The sequence below is a fragment of the Dendropsophus ebraccatus genome, chromosome 3 (assembly GCF_027789765.1).
Source record: "Dendropsophus ebraccatus isolate aDenEbr1 chromosome 3, aDenEbr1.pat, whole genome shotgun sequence".
Classification (NCBI taxonomy): Eukaryota; Metazoa; Chordata; class Amphibia; order Anura; family Hylidae; genus Dendropsophus; species Dendropsophus ebraccatus.
In genome coordinates, this window is record NC_091456.1 from 8,593,773 (window position 1) to 8,613,780 (window position 20,008).

At 43.0% G+C, this 20,008-nt stretch overlaps 1 protein-coding gene across 7 annotated transcripts in view; it reads right to left on the reverse strand.

Annotated features, from left to right (window-relative positions):
• Positions 1-20,008, reverse strand: part of ATXN2 (ataxin 2) — a 69,834-nt gene that overhangs the window by 39,972 nt on the left and 9,854 nt on the right. For all 7 annotated transcript variants that reach the window (XM_069960784.1, XM_069960781.1, XM_069960785.1 and 4 more), the window contains exons 2-5: positions 11,192-11,225; positions 3,988-4,047; positions 2,286-2,357; positions 167-317 (exon numbers count right to left, since the gene is read on the reverse strand). In XM_069960784.1, coding sequence (XP_069816885.1) covers positions 167-317; positions 2,286-2,357; positions 3,988-4,047; positions 11,192-11,225 — 317 coding nt within the window. The remainder of the gene's footprint in view (positions 1-166; positions 318-2,285; positions 2,358-3,987; positions 4,048-11,191; positions 11,226-20,008) is intronic.

Here is a 20,008-nt window from a genome sequence, read left to right on the forward strand (position 1 = left end):
TCTCTGGACGTATTAATCGGTAGGATCAAGAGAATGAGGTGGAAGCAGCACACGCTAACCCACGTAAACAGTGCTACGGCACACTTCTTCCACCTTGTTCTCTTGATCTGACCAATAAAATTTCAATTTAAATTTCAATTTGATTCGCAGCAGATTGTTTACATACCTCTTTTTGCATAATTCATATCCATGTCTTTGAACTGCACCATAACAAAATCGGAAGCCTTGAATAAGATACTATCCACAATATCTTCACGCTTTGGCCCCCCGGTAAAGTCTTTACTCTTCTTGTGAGCTGCATCAAGCACTAAGTCGCACTGAAAAACAGAAGACAAATCCAGTAAAAATCTAGGATTGCTTTTTCTCACCCAACTATAAAACAAATATTACCTATTCAGCTTGATGAAGAGATTTACATACCATATTATGTTTAAAAAAAAGTTGTAAACAATTATAGTAATTCCCACCAAAAAAAAAAACACAATAGAAGATAAATCACTTCAAAAATTACAAGCACAGAACTGGGCAGCGTTCAGCCTGGCACAAACTTTCAATAAAGTTATGTTTTGGGTTAGAAATCTTTATGCATAAGTCAATGGGCCCAATTAAGTCTTATTTAAATCATATTAATGTCTTATAATAATCATGACAAATCCTGAGAATAAAACTATTTTTCTTTTTCACTTAAGTCCATGAAAGTTGGATTAAAAACAGAACATTTTTGCTGTCTCATTTTCTCGTTTTTAAAAAAAACGCTTTTATATTATTATTTCACCTACTGACCCACATGAGCCCTTATTTTTTTTTTGTGACACTAATTAAATTTACTTATGCTGGGTTTACACGGAACGATTATCGTGCAAATTTGCACGATAACGATCGAATTCGAACGATAATCGTACGTGTAAACGCGGCGAACGATCGAACGTCGAGCGAGAAATCGTTAATTTTGATCTTTTAACAGGTTCTTAAATCGTCACCACCCCCGCTCCGATCGCCACCCGGAGCGATCGGAGCGGCAGCAGCGGGGGTGGCGATCGGATCGGCGGGGGTGGTGATCGGGGCGGCGCAGGGGGCTGCAGTTGAGGGGGGGGGGGGGGGGGGCAGGCTGCGGGCACGCGATCGCAAAACGATTTTTCCGTACGATATATCGTACCGTCTAAACGCTGATCGTTATAAAAAAAACGTTACTTGGAAATCGTTAATCGTGCAATCGGGCGAATAATCGCGTCGTGCAAACTTAGCATTATACTTATGCATTGACTAACTTAATTTTTCTATAAAATATGCTGCACAACCAGAAAAAAATATTTGTGCAGTGAAATTAAAAAAAAAAAAAAAAAAGGGCAATTTTCTTTTTACTTTGGGGGGTGGGGGGTTGTGTTGACACCGTTCGCCCCATGGTAAAACTAACATGTTATTTATGTTCCTTAAATCGGTACGATTACAACGATATGTAACTTGTACAACTTTTATTTTATTTGGTGGCTTCCAAAAAATTAAAAATCAGTTTTTAATCTGGGATGGCATCTCTTTAAGAGTATACTCATGATGCCAAGACCCAGATTACCATAAATTCTTAAAATAAACGGACCAGGGGAATGCTGTGTGCATAGGTAAACAAATATCAGTCTGTCCACTGTTATTAGAGCAGAGAGGTGGTTGATAATTTAGACAAGAAGCTGTCAACAATGGGAGGGAACAAGTGGCATATCAGGAGAAGGAAACTAGTTTGCTGTATGTATTTGTAGAAGTGTTCAACTTTACATGTCCTAGAAGTTTAACTATGCTATTTAGATGGGAATACCCTAGTCAGCAGTGTTAAGCTGACTAACGTAAAGGCAGTGTGTACTAGAGATTCTTGTCCTAAATCAGGAGATCTATCTTATTTCAATCTGTTGCTCCAGCGGTGAGATTTAAAGTGTTAAAAATTTTATGCAAACTAGGGGTAAAAGCTCACAGGGAGCTCCCCTAGGCTGCAATTGCTCAGCAGTTTACAAAGTAGGTATGTCAAATTTGTAAAGCTTGTATTGCTGGACTGGAACGACAGATTGTTACATTAGAGAATTATGTCTCCTGATTTGGGGGTAAGAAGCCCCTCATGTTCCTGACATGAATAATGCCTTAGATGTTTGCATGTCCAAAATGTTGTCCCTGCAATAACATTACTATGGCATAAATAGAAAAACCCTTTCTGTGGATCACCCACTGCAAGGGCAAGGCGCTTCATTACTATAAAGGTTTTATGGTTATGGTATTTTTGACAGGACCTCAACATTACTTACCTTAGGACTATAGGTTTTAAAAACACCTTCGTACACAATACCATCTTTCACATGTACTTCACACTTTGAACCCTAAGAGGAAGAGAAAGCAAAGAAAATAAAACAATTACATAACTTAACTTATTATTATTTATTTATAAAGCGCCCTTAGTTCCAGAGCGCTATACAATAGATAGGCAACAGGCAGGAACAATACAAGATCAGAAAACATTACATGAAGGCAAAAGACAGGCTGGTACATGGGGGAAGAGGACCCTGCCCGCGAGGCTCACAATCTATAGGGTATAGGGAGAGAAACAGGAGGTAAAGTGCAGCCATTCAAGTGTGATGCAGAGTTATTGTAGGTTGTAGCCTTGTTTGAAGAGATGGGTTTTCAGGTTACTTTTTTGTAAACAGCATTGAGTGTGGAAAAGCAACAAGACAATGGCAAGAGATAGATGTTTACATAAGGGAGTAACCTAAGAAGGGATTTTAAGGGAGTAATGGGAATAGGGATAAAAAGAGGAGCATTCTGATGCCCCTTTTGGAGCTTTTTTTCCCTTCAAGTCAGTGTCTGACTGCAATAAGTCGTCTTAAAACAGCGAGGAGTGTCAACTTTCCAGACGTAGAGTTTTGTCCATCTGTAGAGAGCTATTTCAGGGTTATTGCCCCTTGTCAGAAAAGAGTAGGCCGCCTGAGATGATGCCTTTTGTTGTAGGACCAAAAAGGAACAAAGTCATAAAAAGATATGGAGACTTTATAGGTCGTCAAGTAATCTGTCTATTGCCCCATTCGTTAAAACATGCATGGTATGGCATGGGAAGAACAAATCCCATCAGTAAGCCCTTAGCACTGAGCAGGCATGCCCTTGTGTTGAGACAGACTAAAAAATGCTGCATAGCGGGACAGAGCAACTATAAAAAGGATTTATCAGACAATCACCCCTCATTCTACCCTTAAAGGAAAGGTCCAGTATTGCCCCCCAAAAGTTACACAATTCACCAATATACACTTATTTTGGGAAATGCTTTTAAAGTGCTTTTTCCCCTGCACTTACTACTGCATCAAGGCTTCACTTCCTGGATAACATGGCGATGTCACTTCCTGGATAACATGGCGATGTCACTTCCTGGATAACATGGCGATGTCACTTCCTGGATAACATGGTCACGACCCGACTGCCAGAGCTGTGTGGGCTGTGGCTGCTGGAGAGGATGATGGCAGAGGGATGCTCAGTGTCCCTCCAGTGCCCTGTGTACCTCAATGTCCCCCTGCCATCATCTCCAGCAGCCACATATCTGGGAGTCCGGTTGTGACAGCACCACGTTATCCGGGAAGTGACATCACCACGTTATCCGGGAAGTGACAGCACCACGTTATCTAGGAAGTGACGCCTTGATGCAGTAGTAAGTGCAGAGAAAAAAAGCACTTTATAAGCATTTCCTGTAATAAGTGTATATTGGGGATTTGTATAACTTTTGGAGGGGCAATACAATACGTTAATGAAAAAAAATTGCCAGACTTCTCCTTTAAGTGGCAGACCGAGAGACCAGACCTATCAGATGTGCAAACTTTTCCTAGATGTCAAAGACTGGAAAACCCCTTTGTCTATAAGTATGGCATTTGAAAACAACAATGGGTGAAAACATAAGATTAATCATTTGGTAGTATTTTGCCAACGGACAACAGAGACAACATACAACCCAATGAAGAGAGTGCTTACCACAACTGAAGTAAGAATGTGGACCATTCTCATGTTTGCATAGATTCCATCAAAAGAAATCTGAAATTAAGAAAAAAAATACAATGTACTGGAAGAAAGTTATACAATAATGTATCATAGGTGTTCCTGAGAGCAAGCATTGTAGTTTCTATATATTAAGAGTTATGCAGGCTTAGAAAAACAGCCGTTTTCTTCCAGAAACAGCACCACTCGTTTCCATTTTGGAAGTGTTTTTTAAGCTCCACTGAAGCTGATTTGTAATACCACACACAACCTGGGGACAGGGGTGGTGCTGATTTTGCTAGAAAGTAGATGTTTTTTGTATTTGTAGATAACCCTTTAAGTTGTAATCTAGACAGTCAGATATTCTGTTCTATAAGCTCTCTTTACCTGGCAGTTTTATTGACGGGAATGTGTCACCTATATTTTCTTTTAAAGGGAACCAATCACTTAAAAAACGCATGTAAAGCTATGGGAATGTGGCGTAGCAGCACCCAGCACACTTCCCAAACATACTTTTATACCCCCCGTCCCTGCAATGTACAAGCCAAAAACATACTTTATAAACTCGGCGCCCTGTATGTAAATTACCCCCAAGTAGTCCTCTGGGCGGGGAGCTGCGGGCAAGTAGTCACGGTCCCTGGGCGTTCTGCAGTGCTAATCACGCCCCTCTGGGCGTGATTAGCCTGCATAATTGTGGCGGCGTCATCGGAGGCGCGCTGTCTCTAACGTCAGCAAGCCTACGTTCTTGCTGTGCCACTCATGCGCAGTACAGCGGGTCCGGTCTGCGCCATACTGCGCAGGTGCAGAAAGCCTCAAACTCATTGCTGCAGATCCGGCAATGATGTACAGATCACTTTACAGCAGCCTCCTCTTATCACCACAGACACAACAGGAAGTCTCAGATACAATAATACTAAAGTGCTGTGGATTGGCAGTGCTGTGCATTCCCTTTCAGTAGGCACAATCACAAAGATGCAGTGAAGAAGGTGGCACTCACCATCCGATGAATTTCATGGCTTTTATTTCATCATATAAAATAGGACATACAAGATACGAACATCAGCGTGGCAGACGCCAGCAGGTAGGAATGCCACCTTCTTCACTGCATCTTTGTGATACGTGGTTGGCACACCAACCTCTGCACGGGGCCTGACACATTGGAAAGGGGTAGTGCCGTTCAATTTCTTCATATATAATTTACATTCCCTTTAAGTACTTGCATTACCCATGAAATAACTATGCTGAAGCATCTTTCCCTACACATCTGTGGAGCAATTCCTGTGATTTCTCCTGGAAAAACATGAATTGAAAACTGGTTATGGTTCTAATTTGTCCCTACACCATGAAACTGTCGGAAAGCACACCTCTTCACAATTCTGCAAATGTAAGGCTGAGTTCACACTACGTTTTTGCTATCAGCTTTTTGCAAAAAAAACTGATAAAAACGGATGCAACTGTGTGCATCCGTTTTGATCTTTTTTTCCATTGACTTCCATTATAAAAAAACGGATTAAAATGGATCCGTTTTTTTTTTTTTATAGACACAAAAATGAGGTCGATTATGTTGTTGTGTCAGTCTCAAAAAAACGGATGCGTTTTGATCCTTTTTTTTATAAACGGATCAAAACGCATCCATTTTTTGAGACTGACACAAAAACGTGGTCGACCTCATTTTTGTGTCCGTCAAAAAAAAAAATGGATCCATTTTGATACGGGTTTTTTTGCAAAAAACGAATTGCAAAAATGTAGTGTGAACCCAGCAAATTTTGGGGGGTTTCCGTGTTAACGTAATGCACTTTAGAGTAAAACTGACATTTTATCTTTATTCTATAGGTCAGTCTGAACACAGCAATATGAAGGTTACATTGCTTTTCTTATGATTAACTATTTTATGAACAGTAAAGCATTTTTCTTTGCAAATAGGCAATATTTAAAATGGCCCTATTGTGACTCTTATAGCGCTTTTAATTGTTTCACCTACATGGCTGTATGGGGTGTCATTTTTTGCGCCATGCTCCCTTTTTATTAGTACCATATTTGTCTCTATTGAATGTATTGATTGCATTTTGTAATTTTTTTTTTTTATATAAAAAGTAAAAAAAAAAAAAAAAAAAAATCAGCAATCCTGCCAGTTTTTACTGCTTTTTGTCAACGCCGTTCACCGTGCGGGAACAACATTGTTTTATTTTAATAGATCAGACAATTACACATGCTATGGTATATTATATGTTTATGTATATTATTTTATGTTTTATTTATAAACTAAGAAAGGGGGGGGGAGATGGGCTTTGGCACATTTTTAAAACCCTTTTTTTTTTTTTTTTTTTTTTTTACTTACACTTTTTAAGTCCCCCTAGGGGACTATAACATACATGCATTACATTCCATACACTGATCTTTGCTATGCCATAGCATAACATTGATCAGTGTTATCTGTGATCATTGCATAGAGCCTGCCTGTGCAGACTCTATACAATGATCGCCAATCTGACTGCCGGGAGGAAGGTAAGAGACCTCCGGCAGTCAGTTAAAACAATTGGGAGCCACCCATTACACTGCGGGGATCCTGATAGGAATTTACATTAGGGCTGTGGAGTCGGAGTCAGTGTCGTGGAGTTGGAGTTAGTTTTGGCTGGAGTCTGAGTCGGAGCTAGCTTTGGCTGCAGTCGGGAGTCGGAAAAAAATGTCCCGACTCAGACTCCAGCTTTAAAAAAAATCTTTAAACAATGTAGAATTTTGATATGAATTTTACAAGTTTTACTATTACATAAGGGGGGGGTCATGGAAAAGTTGTGGGTCACTATTTGGCAGTTTGTTTCTGAGCTGGAAGAGTCCATTGTGTGGGGGGAGATCTGTGCTGTTCTCTTCCTGGATGCTGTATGACTATATGAGCAGCAGTGTAATATGAAGATATCCTGTGTAATATAGAGGAGGAGGAGAAGACATAAGTAGTGTAGCAGTAACCTCTGTCCTCAGTGTGGTGTTTTCTCTCTGGGAGAAGATTGTGTGTTTTTCTTCAGTGTTCAATGGCTGCAGCTGTGTGTGTGCTACGAATACATCAGGCTGTGTGTGCTATGGCTGCAGCAGGGTGTGTGTGTGTGCGCTATGGCTGCAGCAGGCTGTGTGTGTGTGCCTGCCCCCACAGTGACCTTCTATATCACTGTGTGTGACCCCTCTATATAACACTATGTGTAACCCCCTGTATATCACTATGGCTGACCTCTATATTACAGGTATGTGGCATTGTTAGCAGTGTTTCTGTGGTGAATATTTAGTTAGAAACATAGAAGATTGTAAGCAGGAAAAGACCACCTGCTCCATCTAGTCTAGTTGTGAGTAGTTCAGGACATGGAGGCTGGAGACTGGCTGCATCCACTGCACACACAGGAGAAGCTGCTTTATATACAGTATATATTCCCTCAGAAGTCGCCCCAGGATCATGTAGGACATTAGGGAGAAGCTGCTGAGCCAGTGTGATAAATAACTCCCCTGGTATATGACCGGCCATTTATGAAGGAGCAGGAGTCAGAGTCAGGAGTCGGTCCTGATAAAATTCAGGAGTCGTAGTAGGGGTCGGTCCTGATAAAATTCAGGAGTCAGAGCTGCGGCTTACCAACTCCACAGCCCTGATTTACATTTAAATGCCGCGATCGCCGCAATGAAAAGGTTAATGACGGGCGGCCATGGGATCGCAGCAGCCTGTCATTAGCAGTGAGGACCAGTCCTTACTCTATTTGAAGGGAGCTCAGCTCCTGAGCTCACTTCAACGCGGCCCTGCAGATCACTATATAAATGTATGTCATGTGTCATCTAAGCCATGACCTTTATGGCATACATTTACATCAACTGTCGTTAAGGGGTAAAGCGGTGATTGAATTGTCTGCTACAGATAACTGCTTTTGTTTTGTTAAATACATAAAGAGCGCAATAATTTCAATATACAGTGGTACCTCGGTTCTCGAACTTAATTGGTTCCGGAAGGCAGTTTGAGAAACAAGCAGTTCGAAAAACCGAGCAGTGTCTTCCCATAGGAAATAATGTAAATGTGATTAATTGGTTCCAGCAGCCACCAATAATTACCTATAATACTCATTTATTACACTAAGTGCTTCGTATAATCACTACAGTACAGCACTATACTGTACAGGACATTAAACATAAGAAATGTTCATCAGAACCAGCAATTATAGTACAGTAGTCACCAACTCCTCACCCATGCTTTACTGTATAGCGTCCCCCCCATCCAAGCACTGTAATGTATGGGAGATGGTGGTGCACTGCCTGTACTACTACCACACTGTATATGCACTCCAGCAGTCTTATACAGCACTGTACTGTATGTGAAGCCTCACCACTGCTTAACTCGCCAGGTACAACCCACCATCCACGCTCGCAAAAACGTTAGAAAAACGTTCAAAAACCGAGCAAAGTTCGAATTCCAAACACTACTTCTGGGTAAATTTTCGTACGAATACCAAGCAGTTCGAGTTCCAAAGCATTCCAAAGCCGAGGTATTACTGTATAGTGTTTATAAAGATTTAAGACTGTAACAAAGTGGTTCCCAACCGGGGTGATGTGAAAACCCCAAAGTAGAGAGCCTCTAGTGGCTGCAAACGGAAGCTGCCTGCAGAAGCAGCAGAGGATTATCCCGAGCTCCTTCTGCCTCCTGGTCCCACACGCTGCAGCAGCAGCTTCGGTGCTGCCTGTCTGAGCTGACAGACCGCTCAGCCAATCACTGGCCGCGGCGGTCCCGGACAGTGATTGGCTGAGCGGTCTGTCAGCTCAGACAGGCCGCAATGAAGCTGCTTCTGCGAGCGGGACCAGGAGGAAGAAGGAGTGCAGGAGAAGACCTGCAACATGCTTAGGTAAAGCTTGTAAAATCATGGGTAGCCCGCCGCGCATCGCTATTCCACTCAGCGATGCGCGGTCGGTGCCCGATGATTTTGGGTTTTAACCTAAATAAACGATCAGCCGATGACAAAATCGGCTGATCGTTTTCTCTATTCCACGGAGTGATAATCGGCTGAATCGGGCGATTAACGCTCCGTGGAATAGGACCCTTAGTTTTAGACTTTCCTTATGTGGTTGCGTCCCCCCCAGTAATAAATGCTGGATGAGAGGTTCTGAGTTTAGGGGTGTGGGACATTTCCTTCCCCTTTAGATTCAGCCATGGGTTCTTTTCTTCACTTAGGGTCGTATTACACATTCTGACCCTGTAGTGAAGGTAAAGTGGTCTGTTACTGGCACCTCTCAACCAGCCCCACCAAGCGCTCTGACAGGGAGAGAGACTATACACGACTGGGGAGCCGCCCAGATGACTACCAGCCGAGCGCCGGGGGTTTAAACTTCATTTTCTCTAGTATAAAGCTGCTGCTGCAGCCACGGTCGATACGAGCCGCAAGCTGCACAGGAGCTCTATACAGTGCTGCAGAGAACCAAATCAGCCCAATGGGGCTGACTGGTTCCCTTTAAATGTCGGATTCTTTACCATCAAAAAGGAAAGCAGAAAAAAGTCCCCTGAAAAATCCTTCAGAATGGCTTCCCTATTTTTCCTGTTTGGGGCATTAATCACATGGAGATTTAACATGCCATGTCCATATACATTAAAGGAAATGTGTCACTAGCAAATGACACTGTTTATATCAAGTCTTAGTGTAAATTTATGAATTTTTGGTGATGTTTTGGGGAGTATGCTAGTCATTTAACTGTACCAGTTTATCCCTTCTGCTCAGAATGCATGCTTCACAGAGGGCTAGCTCTCTATAGCCCTCCAGGTGTTAAATATCCCAACTTCATAGTCCAACAGGCACCAAGACTCAGACCCAGCAATGAGTTTGAGGCTTTTTGCACCTGCGCAGTACGGCGTGGACCGGACCCGCTGTACTGCGCATGAGCAGCACAGAAAGAACGTAAGCGTGCTGACGTCAGGGACAGCACGCCTCTCGGTGACGCCGCCAATTATGCAGGCTAATCACACCCAGAGGGGCATGATTACTGCTCCGGAACGCCCAGGGACCGTGACTACTAGCCGCAGCTCAGCACCCACCGTGACTATATACATACAGGGCGCCAACCTTTATAAAGTAAGTTTTCGGGCTGTACACTCCAGGGACAGGGGGTGTAGAAGCAGGTTTAGGAAGTGTGCTGGGTGCTGCTACAGCACATTCCCATAGGGTTATAGCCTTTTTGTAAGTGACTGGTTCCCTTTAAGCCCCTAAGGACCGGGCCAATTGTCACTTTTGCGTTTTCGTTTTTTCCTCCTCGCTTTCTAAGACCCATAACTGTTTTATTTTTCCAAGGGCCATGTGAGGGCTTGCTGTTTTTTTCAGGAACAGGTGTACTGTATATATACATAAACAGTTTTAAACAAGCATTTACAAGTGCTGAAGAAATAGTGTGTGAAAAAGCCCTGATGAAAATAAGACAAAATGTCAAAAACACTAACAGAATCTTTGGGATCCATGCACATTCCTCACTTTTACCAGCTACAATATGGGCTTTGTGCTCAGACAAGAGATTCCTTCGCTGCTGCTTACTCAAATGACAAAGACTCTTCAGATATGACGTGAGGTTTAAGCGCTGTATAAATTATATTCTCTACAGTATTTGGTATTATTGGGTGTAAAAAACACATTTGAAAGAGATTCAGGAGATACTTTTAAGCATACCTTATCCCCATTTTTATTTATCAATTGTTCATCACAAATAGTCATCATTTGTTCATCATTAATAGTCACATGTATTTCACATCGATTTCTATGGCTCTCATTTAGTCCAGCATGGATATTAATTTTAAGTGAACGAAAACTCCCACTGACGAAACTCCCACTGACCCCGAGAACGGGCAATAGCCCAATAGACCCATGATCCATCCATTCGACACTGGCTTACCAAATGTTTGAGTTCAGAGCTCAGCACCATTCGGTGGCCCACCAAAAAGTACTTCACTCATTGTGGGGTGATTGCATCCCTGCTCTCGTGATCAATGGGGGTCCCTATAATGGGACCCGCAGTGATCAGCTTTTTATCTCATATCCTAAAGATAGCGGATAACAAACAGATTGGAATACCCCTTTAAGTTCGGTCGTTTGGGTAATTCCAAATATTAGTTTAGTTTATGAGACAGCTGGTTGACACAAGCTAAAGATCAAAGCATTTATCTAATTCAAATATGAATGGTTATAGTTGAAATATAACTTACAGATTGCGGAGGTCCTTTTCCACTGCTTCTCCCTCTGAAAAACAAAAACAAGTGTGTTAGTTTAACCCCTTCGTGCTGCAGCTAGTTTGGGCCTTAATGACCAGGCTAATTTTTCAAAATCTGACCGGTCTCACTTTATGCTCTTATAGCTCAGTGATGCTTTAACGTATGCTAGCGATTCTGAGATTGTTTTTTCGTCACATATGGCACTTTATGTTAGTGGCAAAATTTGGTCACTACTTTGTGTGTTTTTTGTGAAAAACATCAAAATATCATGAAAAATTTAAAAAATTAGCATTTTATGAACTTTGAAATTCTCTGCTTCTAAAAAAAGAAAGTCGTAGCACATAAATTAGTTACTAAGTCACATTACCAATATGTCTTCTTTATTCTGGCATAATTTGGTAAACATATTTTACTTTTTTAGGGTGTTATGGGGCTTAGAAATTTATCAGCAAATTATCACATTTTCGTGAAAGTTTCCAAAACTGATTTTTTTAGGGACCAGTTCTTTTTTTAAATGGATTTAGAAGTCTGGTATCCTGAAAACCCCCATTGACCCCATTTTGGAAACTACACACCTTAAAGAATTAATCTAGGGGGTATAATGACCATTTTAACCCTACAGGGGCTGGAGGAAAGTATTCACAATTAGGCAGTAAAAAAATGGAAAATTAAAATTTTCCAATAATATATACGTTTAGATTAAAGTTTCTCATTTTCAAAAGGAACATGAGAGGAAAAAGCACCCCAAAACTTGTAACGCAGGTTCTCTTGAGTACAACGGTACATGGTGACCATTTTGACCCCACTGTATTACAGGAAAGTATTCAAAAGAAGACAGTAAAAATGAAAAACTCGAATTCTTCCAATAATATGTTCGTTTAGTTAGAAATTTCTCAATTTCACGAGGAACAAGAGGAAAAAAGTACCCCAAAATTTGTAATGCAGGTTCTCCTGAGTACTACGGTACCCCATATGTGGGCATAAACCACTGTATGGGCACACAGGAGGGCTCAGAAGGGAAGGAGCGCCAATTAGCTTTTTCAATGCAGATTTTGCTGCAGAAGTTTCCGAGCGCCAGCTGCGTTTGCAGTGCCCCTATAGTGCCAGCGGAGTAAAATCTCGCCATAAGTCACCCCATTTTGGAAAGTGCACCCCTCAAAGAATTCATCTTGGTGTCTGGTGACCATTTTGACCCCACAGGTATTAGAGGAAAGTATTCAAAATTAGACAGTAAAAATGAAAAACTCAAAATTTTCCAATATTATGTTTTTAGTTTGAAATTTCTCAATTTTATGAGGAACAAGAGAAAAAAAAAAGTACCCCAAAATTTGTAACGCAGGTTCTCCTAAGTGAAAAGGTACCTCATATGTGGGCATAAACCACTGCATGGGCACACAGGAGGGCTCAGAAGGAAAGGAGCGCCAATTAGCTTTTTCAACGCAGATTTTGCTGAAGAAGTTTCCGAGCGCCAGGTGCGTTTGCAGCGCCCCTGTAGTGTCCGCAGAGTAAAATCTCCCAATAAGTCACTCCATTTTGGAAAGTGCACCCCTCAAAGCATTCATTTTGGGGTGTGGTGAGCATTTTGACCCCACAGGTATTAGAGGAAAGTATTCAAAAGTAGACAGTAAAAATGAAAAACTCGAATTTTTCCAATAATATGTTCCTTTAGTTTGAAATTTCTCAATTTCACGAGGAACAGGAGAGAAATGTCACCCCAATATATGTAACGCAGGTTCTCCTGAGTAGAACGGTACCCCATATGTGGGCATAAACCACTGCATGGGCACACAGCCGGGCTCAGAAGGGAAGGAGTGCAAATTAGCATTTTCAGTGCAGATTTTTCTGAAGAAGTTTCTGAGCGGCAGGTGCGTTTGCAGAGCCCCTGTAGTGTCAGCAGAATAGATTCCCCCCAAAAGTCACCCCATTTTGGAAAGTGCACCCCTCAAAGAATTCATCTTGGGGTGTGGTGACCATTTTTACCCCACAGGTATTAGAGGAAAGTATTCAAAATTGGCCAGTAAAAATGAAAAACTCTAATTTTTCCAATAATATGTTGGTTTAGTTTGAAATTTCTCAATTTGACAAGGAACAGGAGAGAAAACGTACCCAAAAATCTGTAACGCAGGTTCTTCTGAGTAAAACGGTACCTCATACGTGGGCATAAACCACTGTATAGGCACACAGCAGGGCTCAGAAGGAAAGGAGCGCCAATTTACTAGCGCAGTTACAAAAAAAAAAAAAAAAAAAAATGAGATTACAGGTAATGTGGGCTGGTTGCGGACAGCCTGGGGTGGTCACGGGCAACGTGGGGTGGTCACGGGCAACGTGGGGTGGTCACGGGCAACGTGGGGTGGTCACGGGCAACGTGGGGTGGTCACGGGCAACGTGGGATGGTCACGGGCAACGTGGGGTGGTCACGGGCAACGTGGGGTGGTCACGGGCAACGTGGGGTGGTCACGGGCAACGTGGGGTGGTCACGGGCAACGTGGGGTGGTCACGGGCAACGTGGGGTGGTCACGGGCAACGTGGGGTGGTCACGGGCAACCTGCATTGCTTACAGACAATCTGGGGTGGATACGGGCAACGTGGGGTGGTTACGGGCAACGTGGGGTGGTTACGGGCAACCTGCAGTGCTTACAGACAATCTGGGGTGGTTACGGATAAACTGAAGTTCTTATAGGCAATCTGGCATGGGCACAGCAATCTGGAGGAGGTCATTGGCAATTTGGGGTGGTCAGAGGCGACGTGCGGTCGTCAGAGGCGACGTGCAGGTGGTTACGTGCAATCTGGGGGGTTACATGTAATCTGGCGTGATGAAGGGGAACCTGGGGGGGTTATGTGCAACCTGGAAGGGTTACAGACAATCTGGGATTGTTACTGATAAACTGAAGTGCTTATAGGCAACGTGCGGTGGTTACGGGCAACGTGCGGTGGTTACGGGCAACGTGCGGTGGTTACGGGCAACGTGCGGTGGTTACGGGCAACGTGCGGTGGTTACGGGCAACGTGGGGTGGTTACGGGCAACGTGCGGTGGTTACGGGCAACGTGCGGTGGTTACGGGCAACGTGCGGTGGTTACGGGCAACGTGCGGTGGTTACGGGCAATTTGGGAGTAAACTGCAATTATTACTATAATAAAAAATGTGTGCTTTGTTTTTTGTATGTTTGTCACTTTTTGTACTTTACACATTAATTTTCACTGTATTACTATGATTACTGTGATATTTTCTATCTCAGTAATCATAGTTCAGTGACAGAGACCAAATTGGTCTCTGTCACTTGAAATTTTCAGAGTTGGCTGGTTGTGGAGCACATGCGCACTTCATAACCATCCAGGACGCCGAAGAGGAAGGAGCTCCAGGATCAGGTAACGTATAAGGGGAAGGGGGGGGGGGGGGGGTGACATCACTTTTTATCCCCTGTCACCAATCATTCATGGTGACAGGGGATAAAAAGTGCCGGGAGCACATGGTACAAGCGATCAGCGGTATATAGTATATACCGCTGATCGCTTGTACCGGGACCCCACAGGGGGGGTCCCGATGACCTCCGGTGGCGGACAGCATGGGGCTTTCATTCAATTTAACTTTTCCATCGCTGTGAACAGACATTAGTCGGGGGGGAGGGGGGGTTAGTGATCGCCCTACTAGGGGGGGCTGATCTGAGGTCTGGGGGACACTTATGAAAGGCGGCGGCACCGGTAATCCCCTTTACTGACGGCCGCTGCTATAACGTTAATAGCGGCGATAGTCAGCTAGGTGCCGCTCGGGGTGCCTCTCGGGGTGTTCAGAGAGGGGTCCCGCCGGGACCCCGCTCTGAACGGCGCTGATCCCGGCTGACACGTGCAGCCGGGCAGTGCCTCTATTAGCCGGCGCGGGTCCCGTTGCCGCGCCGGCTAATTAAGCCTCTAAGTGCAGCTGTCAAACCTGCTCTCCGTGTCCCTGGTGTCTAGTGGGACGGATCTCCCCCCCGCGATGCGATCGCGGGGGGGAGATCCGTTCTTCTGCCCGTGCCGGGCCTCAGCGTCGGAATGACGCTGATCCCGGCTCGGCAATAGATTGCTATGGCCTGCAGCAGGCCATAGCAATCTATGACCGATCTGATCGATCTTTGCTGTGTATATACACAGCATTGATCTCTATGAGAGATCAATGCTGTTTATATACAAGTCCCCCAGGGGGGCTTCTAGTTAAAGTAAAAAAAAAAAAGTAAAAAAGTGTTTTTATTAATAAAAAATCCCTTCCCCTAATAAAAGTCCAAATCACCCCCCTTTTCCCATTTTATAAATATAAATTAATAAATAAATAAACATATTTAGTATCGCCGCGCACGTAATCGGCCGAACTATTAATCACATTCCTGATCTCGCACGGTAAACGGCGTCAGCGCAAAAAAATTCCAAAGTGCAAAATTGCGCATTTTTGGTTGCATCAAATCCAGAAAAAATGTAATAGAAAACGATCAAAAAGTCGTATATGCGCAATCAAGGTACCGATGGAAAGAACGCATCATGGCGCAAAAACTGACACTTCACACAGCCCCATAGACCAAAGGATAAAAGCGCTATAAGCCTGGGAATGGAGCGATTTTAAGGAACGTATATTTGTTAACAACGGTTTGAATTTTTTACAGGCCATCAGATACAATAAAAGTTATACATGTTATATATCATAGTAATCGTAACGACTTGAGGAAAATGCATAACAAGTCAGTTTTACCATAGGACGGACGGCGTAAATGCAAAACTCCCCGAAATCAAAACAAATTCTTTTTTTTTCAATTTGACAGCGCAAATGATTTTTTTCCGGTTTCGCAGCATATGTTATGGAAAAATAATGCCTGTCATTGCAAAGTACAATTGGTTTCGCAAAAAATAAGCGCTCATATACGTCTCTAGGTGAAAAAATGCAAGTGCTGTTGACTTTTAAACTTAAAATTGGAATAAGCAAAAGCGCAAAAACGAAAATTGGCTTTGACCTTAAGGGGTTAAATGGAAAAATAAAGTTTTAGGTATCAGAAAGGAGCAATAAAGTTTACTGGAAAAATGTTTTGCATTTTGCCATATATTTTATGGTAAAATTAAAGAAGTTGAAGAAGTTCAATTGTCCTGCAACAAAACAAGCCCTAATATGTCATTGTAGAAAAAAAGAAAACAGGAAAAAAAAGGAAATGCAAAAGTGAAAGTAAACCCAGTCTTAACGGGTTAGTATACCTCCAATAAAATTATGTTTTGAGGTGGCCTAAGACCCTGAACAACCCTAAGAACGTTGCTGTAAATCTGACTCAGAAAAATAGTACAGATGTAGAGGAGTACCGCCAATAAGCTGTTGCCGTTAGTTAGCTTACTTCTTAAAGTGCTTACCCTGTTAACTTCCAGAGTAGCTGACAGCCATAGGAAAGAGAAACAACTCAAGTGTCAGAGCACAGCATCATTCATGTGTACCCACACATCTTTGTATTATGGCCCTATTCCACGGGCCTGAACAACAGTGTAAACGAGCGTCGATCTGCTAGATCGGCGCTCGTTTACTGGGCCTATTCCAAGGCCCGATGATCGTTTAGCGAGGGCTGCAGGGACATTGTTACCGATGTCCTTGCAGCATACATTATCTAGCAGGGCTTCTCCTCCGCTCAGTCTTCCTCCCCGGGTCCCACGGTGCAGCATCAACTCCTAAGTGGCCTGACTGAGCTGTCAGACCGCTCCGGAGTTGATGCTGCGCCGCGGGACCTGGGGAGGAACACGGAGCGGAGGAGAAGACCCCCTAGGTAATGTATTAATGCTATTCCACAAAGCAATGCGTGGTGGGTGGCCGATGATTTTAGGTTTGGGTCTAAATAAACAATCGGCTGATCGTTTTCTCTATTCCGCCGAGCGATAATCGTCCGAATCAGCCTATTATCGCTTCACGGAATAGGCCCCTTAGAAAAGGCATAATCAAAGACGATCAAAGCATAGCTGTACCTGTGTCTCACATTACTGAGCTAGAGTCAATCACCCAAGGCCACTCTCACACAGCAGTATTATATCCATGTGCAGCCTTCCCCATGTGGCTGAGGCCACATCCCACTAAATGTATATCTGGCCGCAAACCAGATAGGGTTCTGTCTGCAACCCCACGTGTATGTAATAAGCCACGCAGTGCCCAAAAAAGTGACAAATGTATCAGGTCTAACACTCAAAATCACATGGCCACTAGTACATACAGGTCAGAAGGTATGCTTCTTTCTTATAAATATAAGAGAATATAGTTACGTATTTAATAAAACTGAAAAAAGACAAGAGTCCATCAAGTTCAACCTACAGTATAACACTACTGTGTTGATCCAGAGAAAGGAATAAAGCGTCATGAGGCAACTCTAAAATGATTAATCCCTGGATCAGCGTCCTATCACATGTAATCTAATGCCCATAACTTGTAATTAGAGATGAGCGAACCTCGAGAATGCTCGAGTCCATCCAAACACGATCGTTCGGCATTTGATTAGCGGTGGCTGCTGAAGTTGGATAAAGCCCTAAAGCTATGTGGAAATCATGGATATAGTCATTGGCTGTATCCATGTTTTCCAGACCTTAGGGCCCTTTTACACTGAAAGATTATCTGACAGATTATCTGCCAAAGATTTGAAGCCAAAACCAGGAATGGATTTGAAAAGAGGAGAAACCTCAGGCTTTCCTTTATTACCTGCTCTTTGTTTATAGTCCATTCCTGGCTTTGGCTTCAAATCTTTGGCAGATAATCTGTCAGATAATCTTTCCGTGTAAAAGGGCCCTTAGAGCTTTATCCAACTTCAGCAGCCCCCGCTAATCAAATGCAGAACAATCGGGTTCAGATGGACTCGAGCATGCTCTGGGTTCACTCATCTCTACTTGTAATGTATTTTTAAAGCAAAGCATCCAGGCCCAGCATCATATGTCAGATATCTCCATAGTCTCCCTGCTCTTACAAAATCTGTGTCTGTGCTGGTGGTGAAACCTTCTTTCCTCTAGACGTAGAAGATGCCCCCTTGTCATGGCTACAGACCTAGGTGTAAGGAGATTACTACAAAGATCTCTGTACTGTCCATTCATATATTTGTACATTGTGATCAGATCAGACATCTTTTTTCAAAACTTAATAGCCCCAAGCTTAATAACCTGTCTCCATCCTGTGTAACCCACCCATTCCCTTAACCCTTTAAGGACGGGCCCATTTTCGTTTTTGCATTTTCGTTTTTTCCATCTTGTGTTTTAAAGGCCATAGCACTTGCATTTTTCCACCTAGAAACCCATATGAGCCCTTATTTTTTGCGTCACTAATTGTACTTTGCAATGACAGGCTAAATTTTAGCATTTGGTACACTATGAAACCAGAAAAAAATTCAATGTGTGGTGAAATTGAAAAAAAAACAACGCATTTCTTTTGTTTGGGGGAACTGTGTTTTTACGCCATTTGCCCTGGGGTAAAACTGGCTTGTTATACATGTTCCTCAAGTTGTTACAATTACAACGATATGTAACATGTATAACTTATATTGTATCTGATGGCCTATAAAAAAATCAAACCATTGTTAACAAATATACGTTCCTTAAAACCGCTCCATTCCCAGGCTTATAACACTTTTATCCTTTGGTCTATGGGGCTGTTTCAGGTGTCATTTTTTGCGCCATGATGTGTTCTTTCTATCGGTAACTTGATTGCGCATATACGACTTTTCGATCGCTTTTTATTAAATTTTTTCTGGATTTGATGCGACCAAAAATGCGAAATTTTGCACTTTGGGATGTTTTTTCGCTGACGCCGTTTACCGTGCGAAATCAGGAATGTGATTAATAGTTCGGGCGATTACGCACGCGGCGATACAAAACATGTTTATTTATTTATTTGTTTACTTTTATTTATAACCTGGGAAAAGGGGGGTGATTCAGACTTTTATTAGGGGAGGGGGCTTTTTACTAATGACAACACTTTTTTTTTTTTTTTTTTTTACACATATACTAGAAGCCCCCCTAGGGGACTTCTAGTATATATATACTTTGATCTCTCATTTAGATCTTTGCTGTATAGATATACAGCAAAGATCAATGAAATAGGCACTCGTTTGCTTTCGGCTGCAGCCGGAAACAAACGAGTGCCGAGCCGGGGATGGCGTCATCTTGGATGAGTCCCCAGCCGGCATCAGACAACGTCGGACAACGTCCCGGAGGAGCGATCTCCCCCACTAGACCCCAGGGAAAGGTTGCCTCCGGTAATCGGAGGCAGCTGTCAACTTTGACAGCTGCCTCTGATTAGCTAATTAGCGGGCACGGCGATCAGACCATGCCCGCTAATAGCGGCGGTCCCGGGCTACACGCAGCACCCGGGACCGCGGTGCTAATGAGGACATATGACGTACGGGTACGTCATATGTCCTTAAGAGGTTAAAGGGTTTATTAGAGCTACAAAAACATGGCCACTTTCCCCCCTACTGTTGTCTCCAATTCAGGTACAGTTTGCAATTAAGCTCCATTTACTTCAATGGAACTGAATTTCAAAACCCCACCCAAACTGGAGACAACAGTAGGGGGAAAGTGGCCATGTTTTTGTAGCGCTGGATAACCCCTTGAATGACCCTGGTTGCCTCCTCTGCACCCGCCCTAGTTTAGGCTAGGTTCACATCACGATTTAGCAATCCGTCTCACTGTATCCGTTAAGCAAAACACACAGAAAAACGCGGTCAACCATGTTTTTGTTTATGTTTTAAAGTGTAAAAAAAAAAAGGATCTTTTTTTTTAATCATGCAAGTCAATAAAAAAACGGATCAAAATGTCAAAATGGATGTCATGCAACAGCAT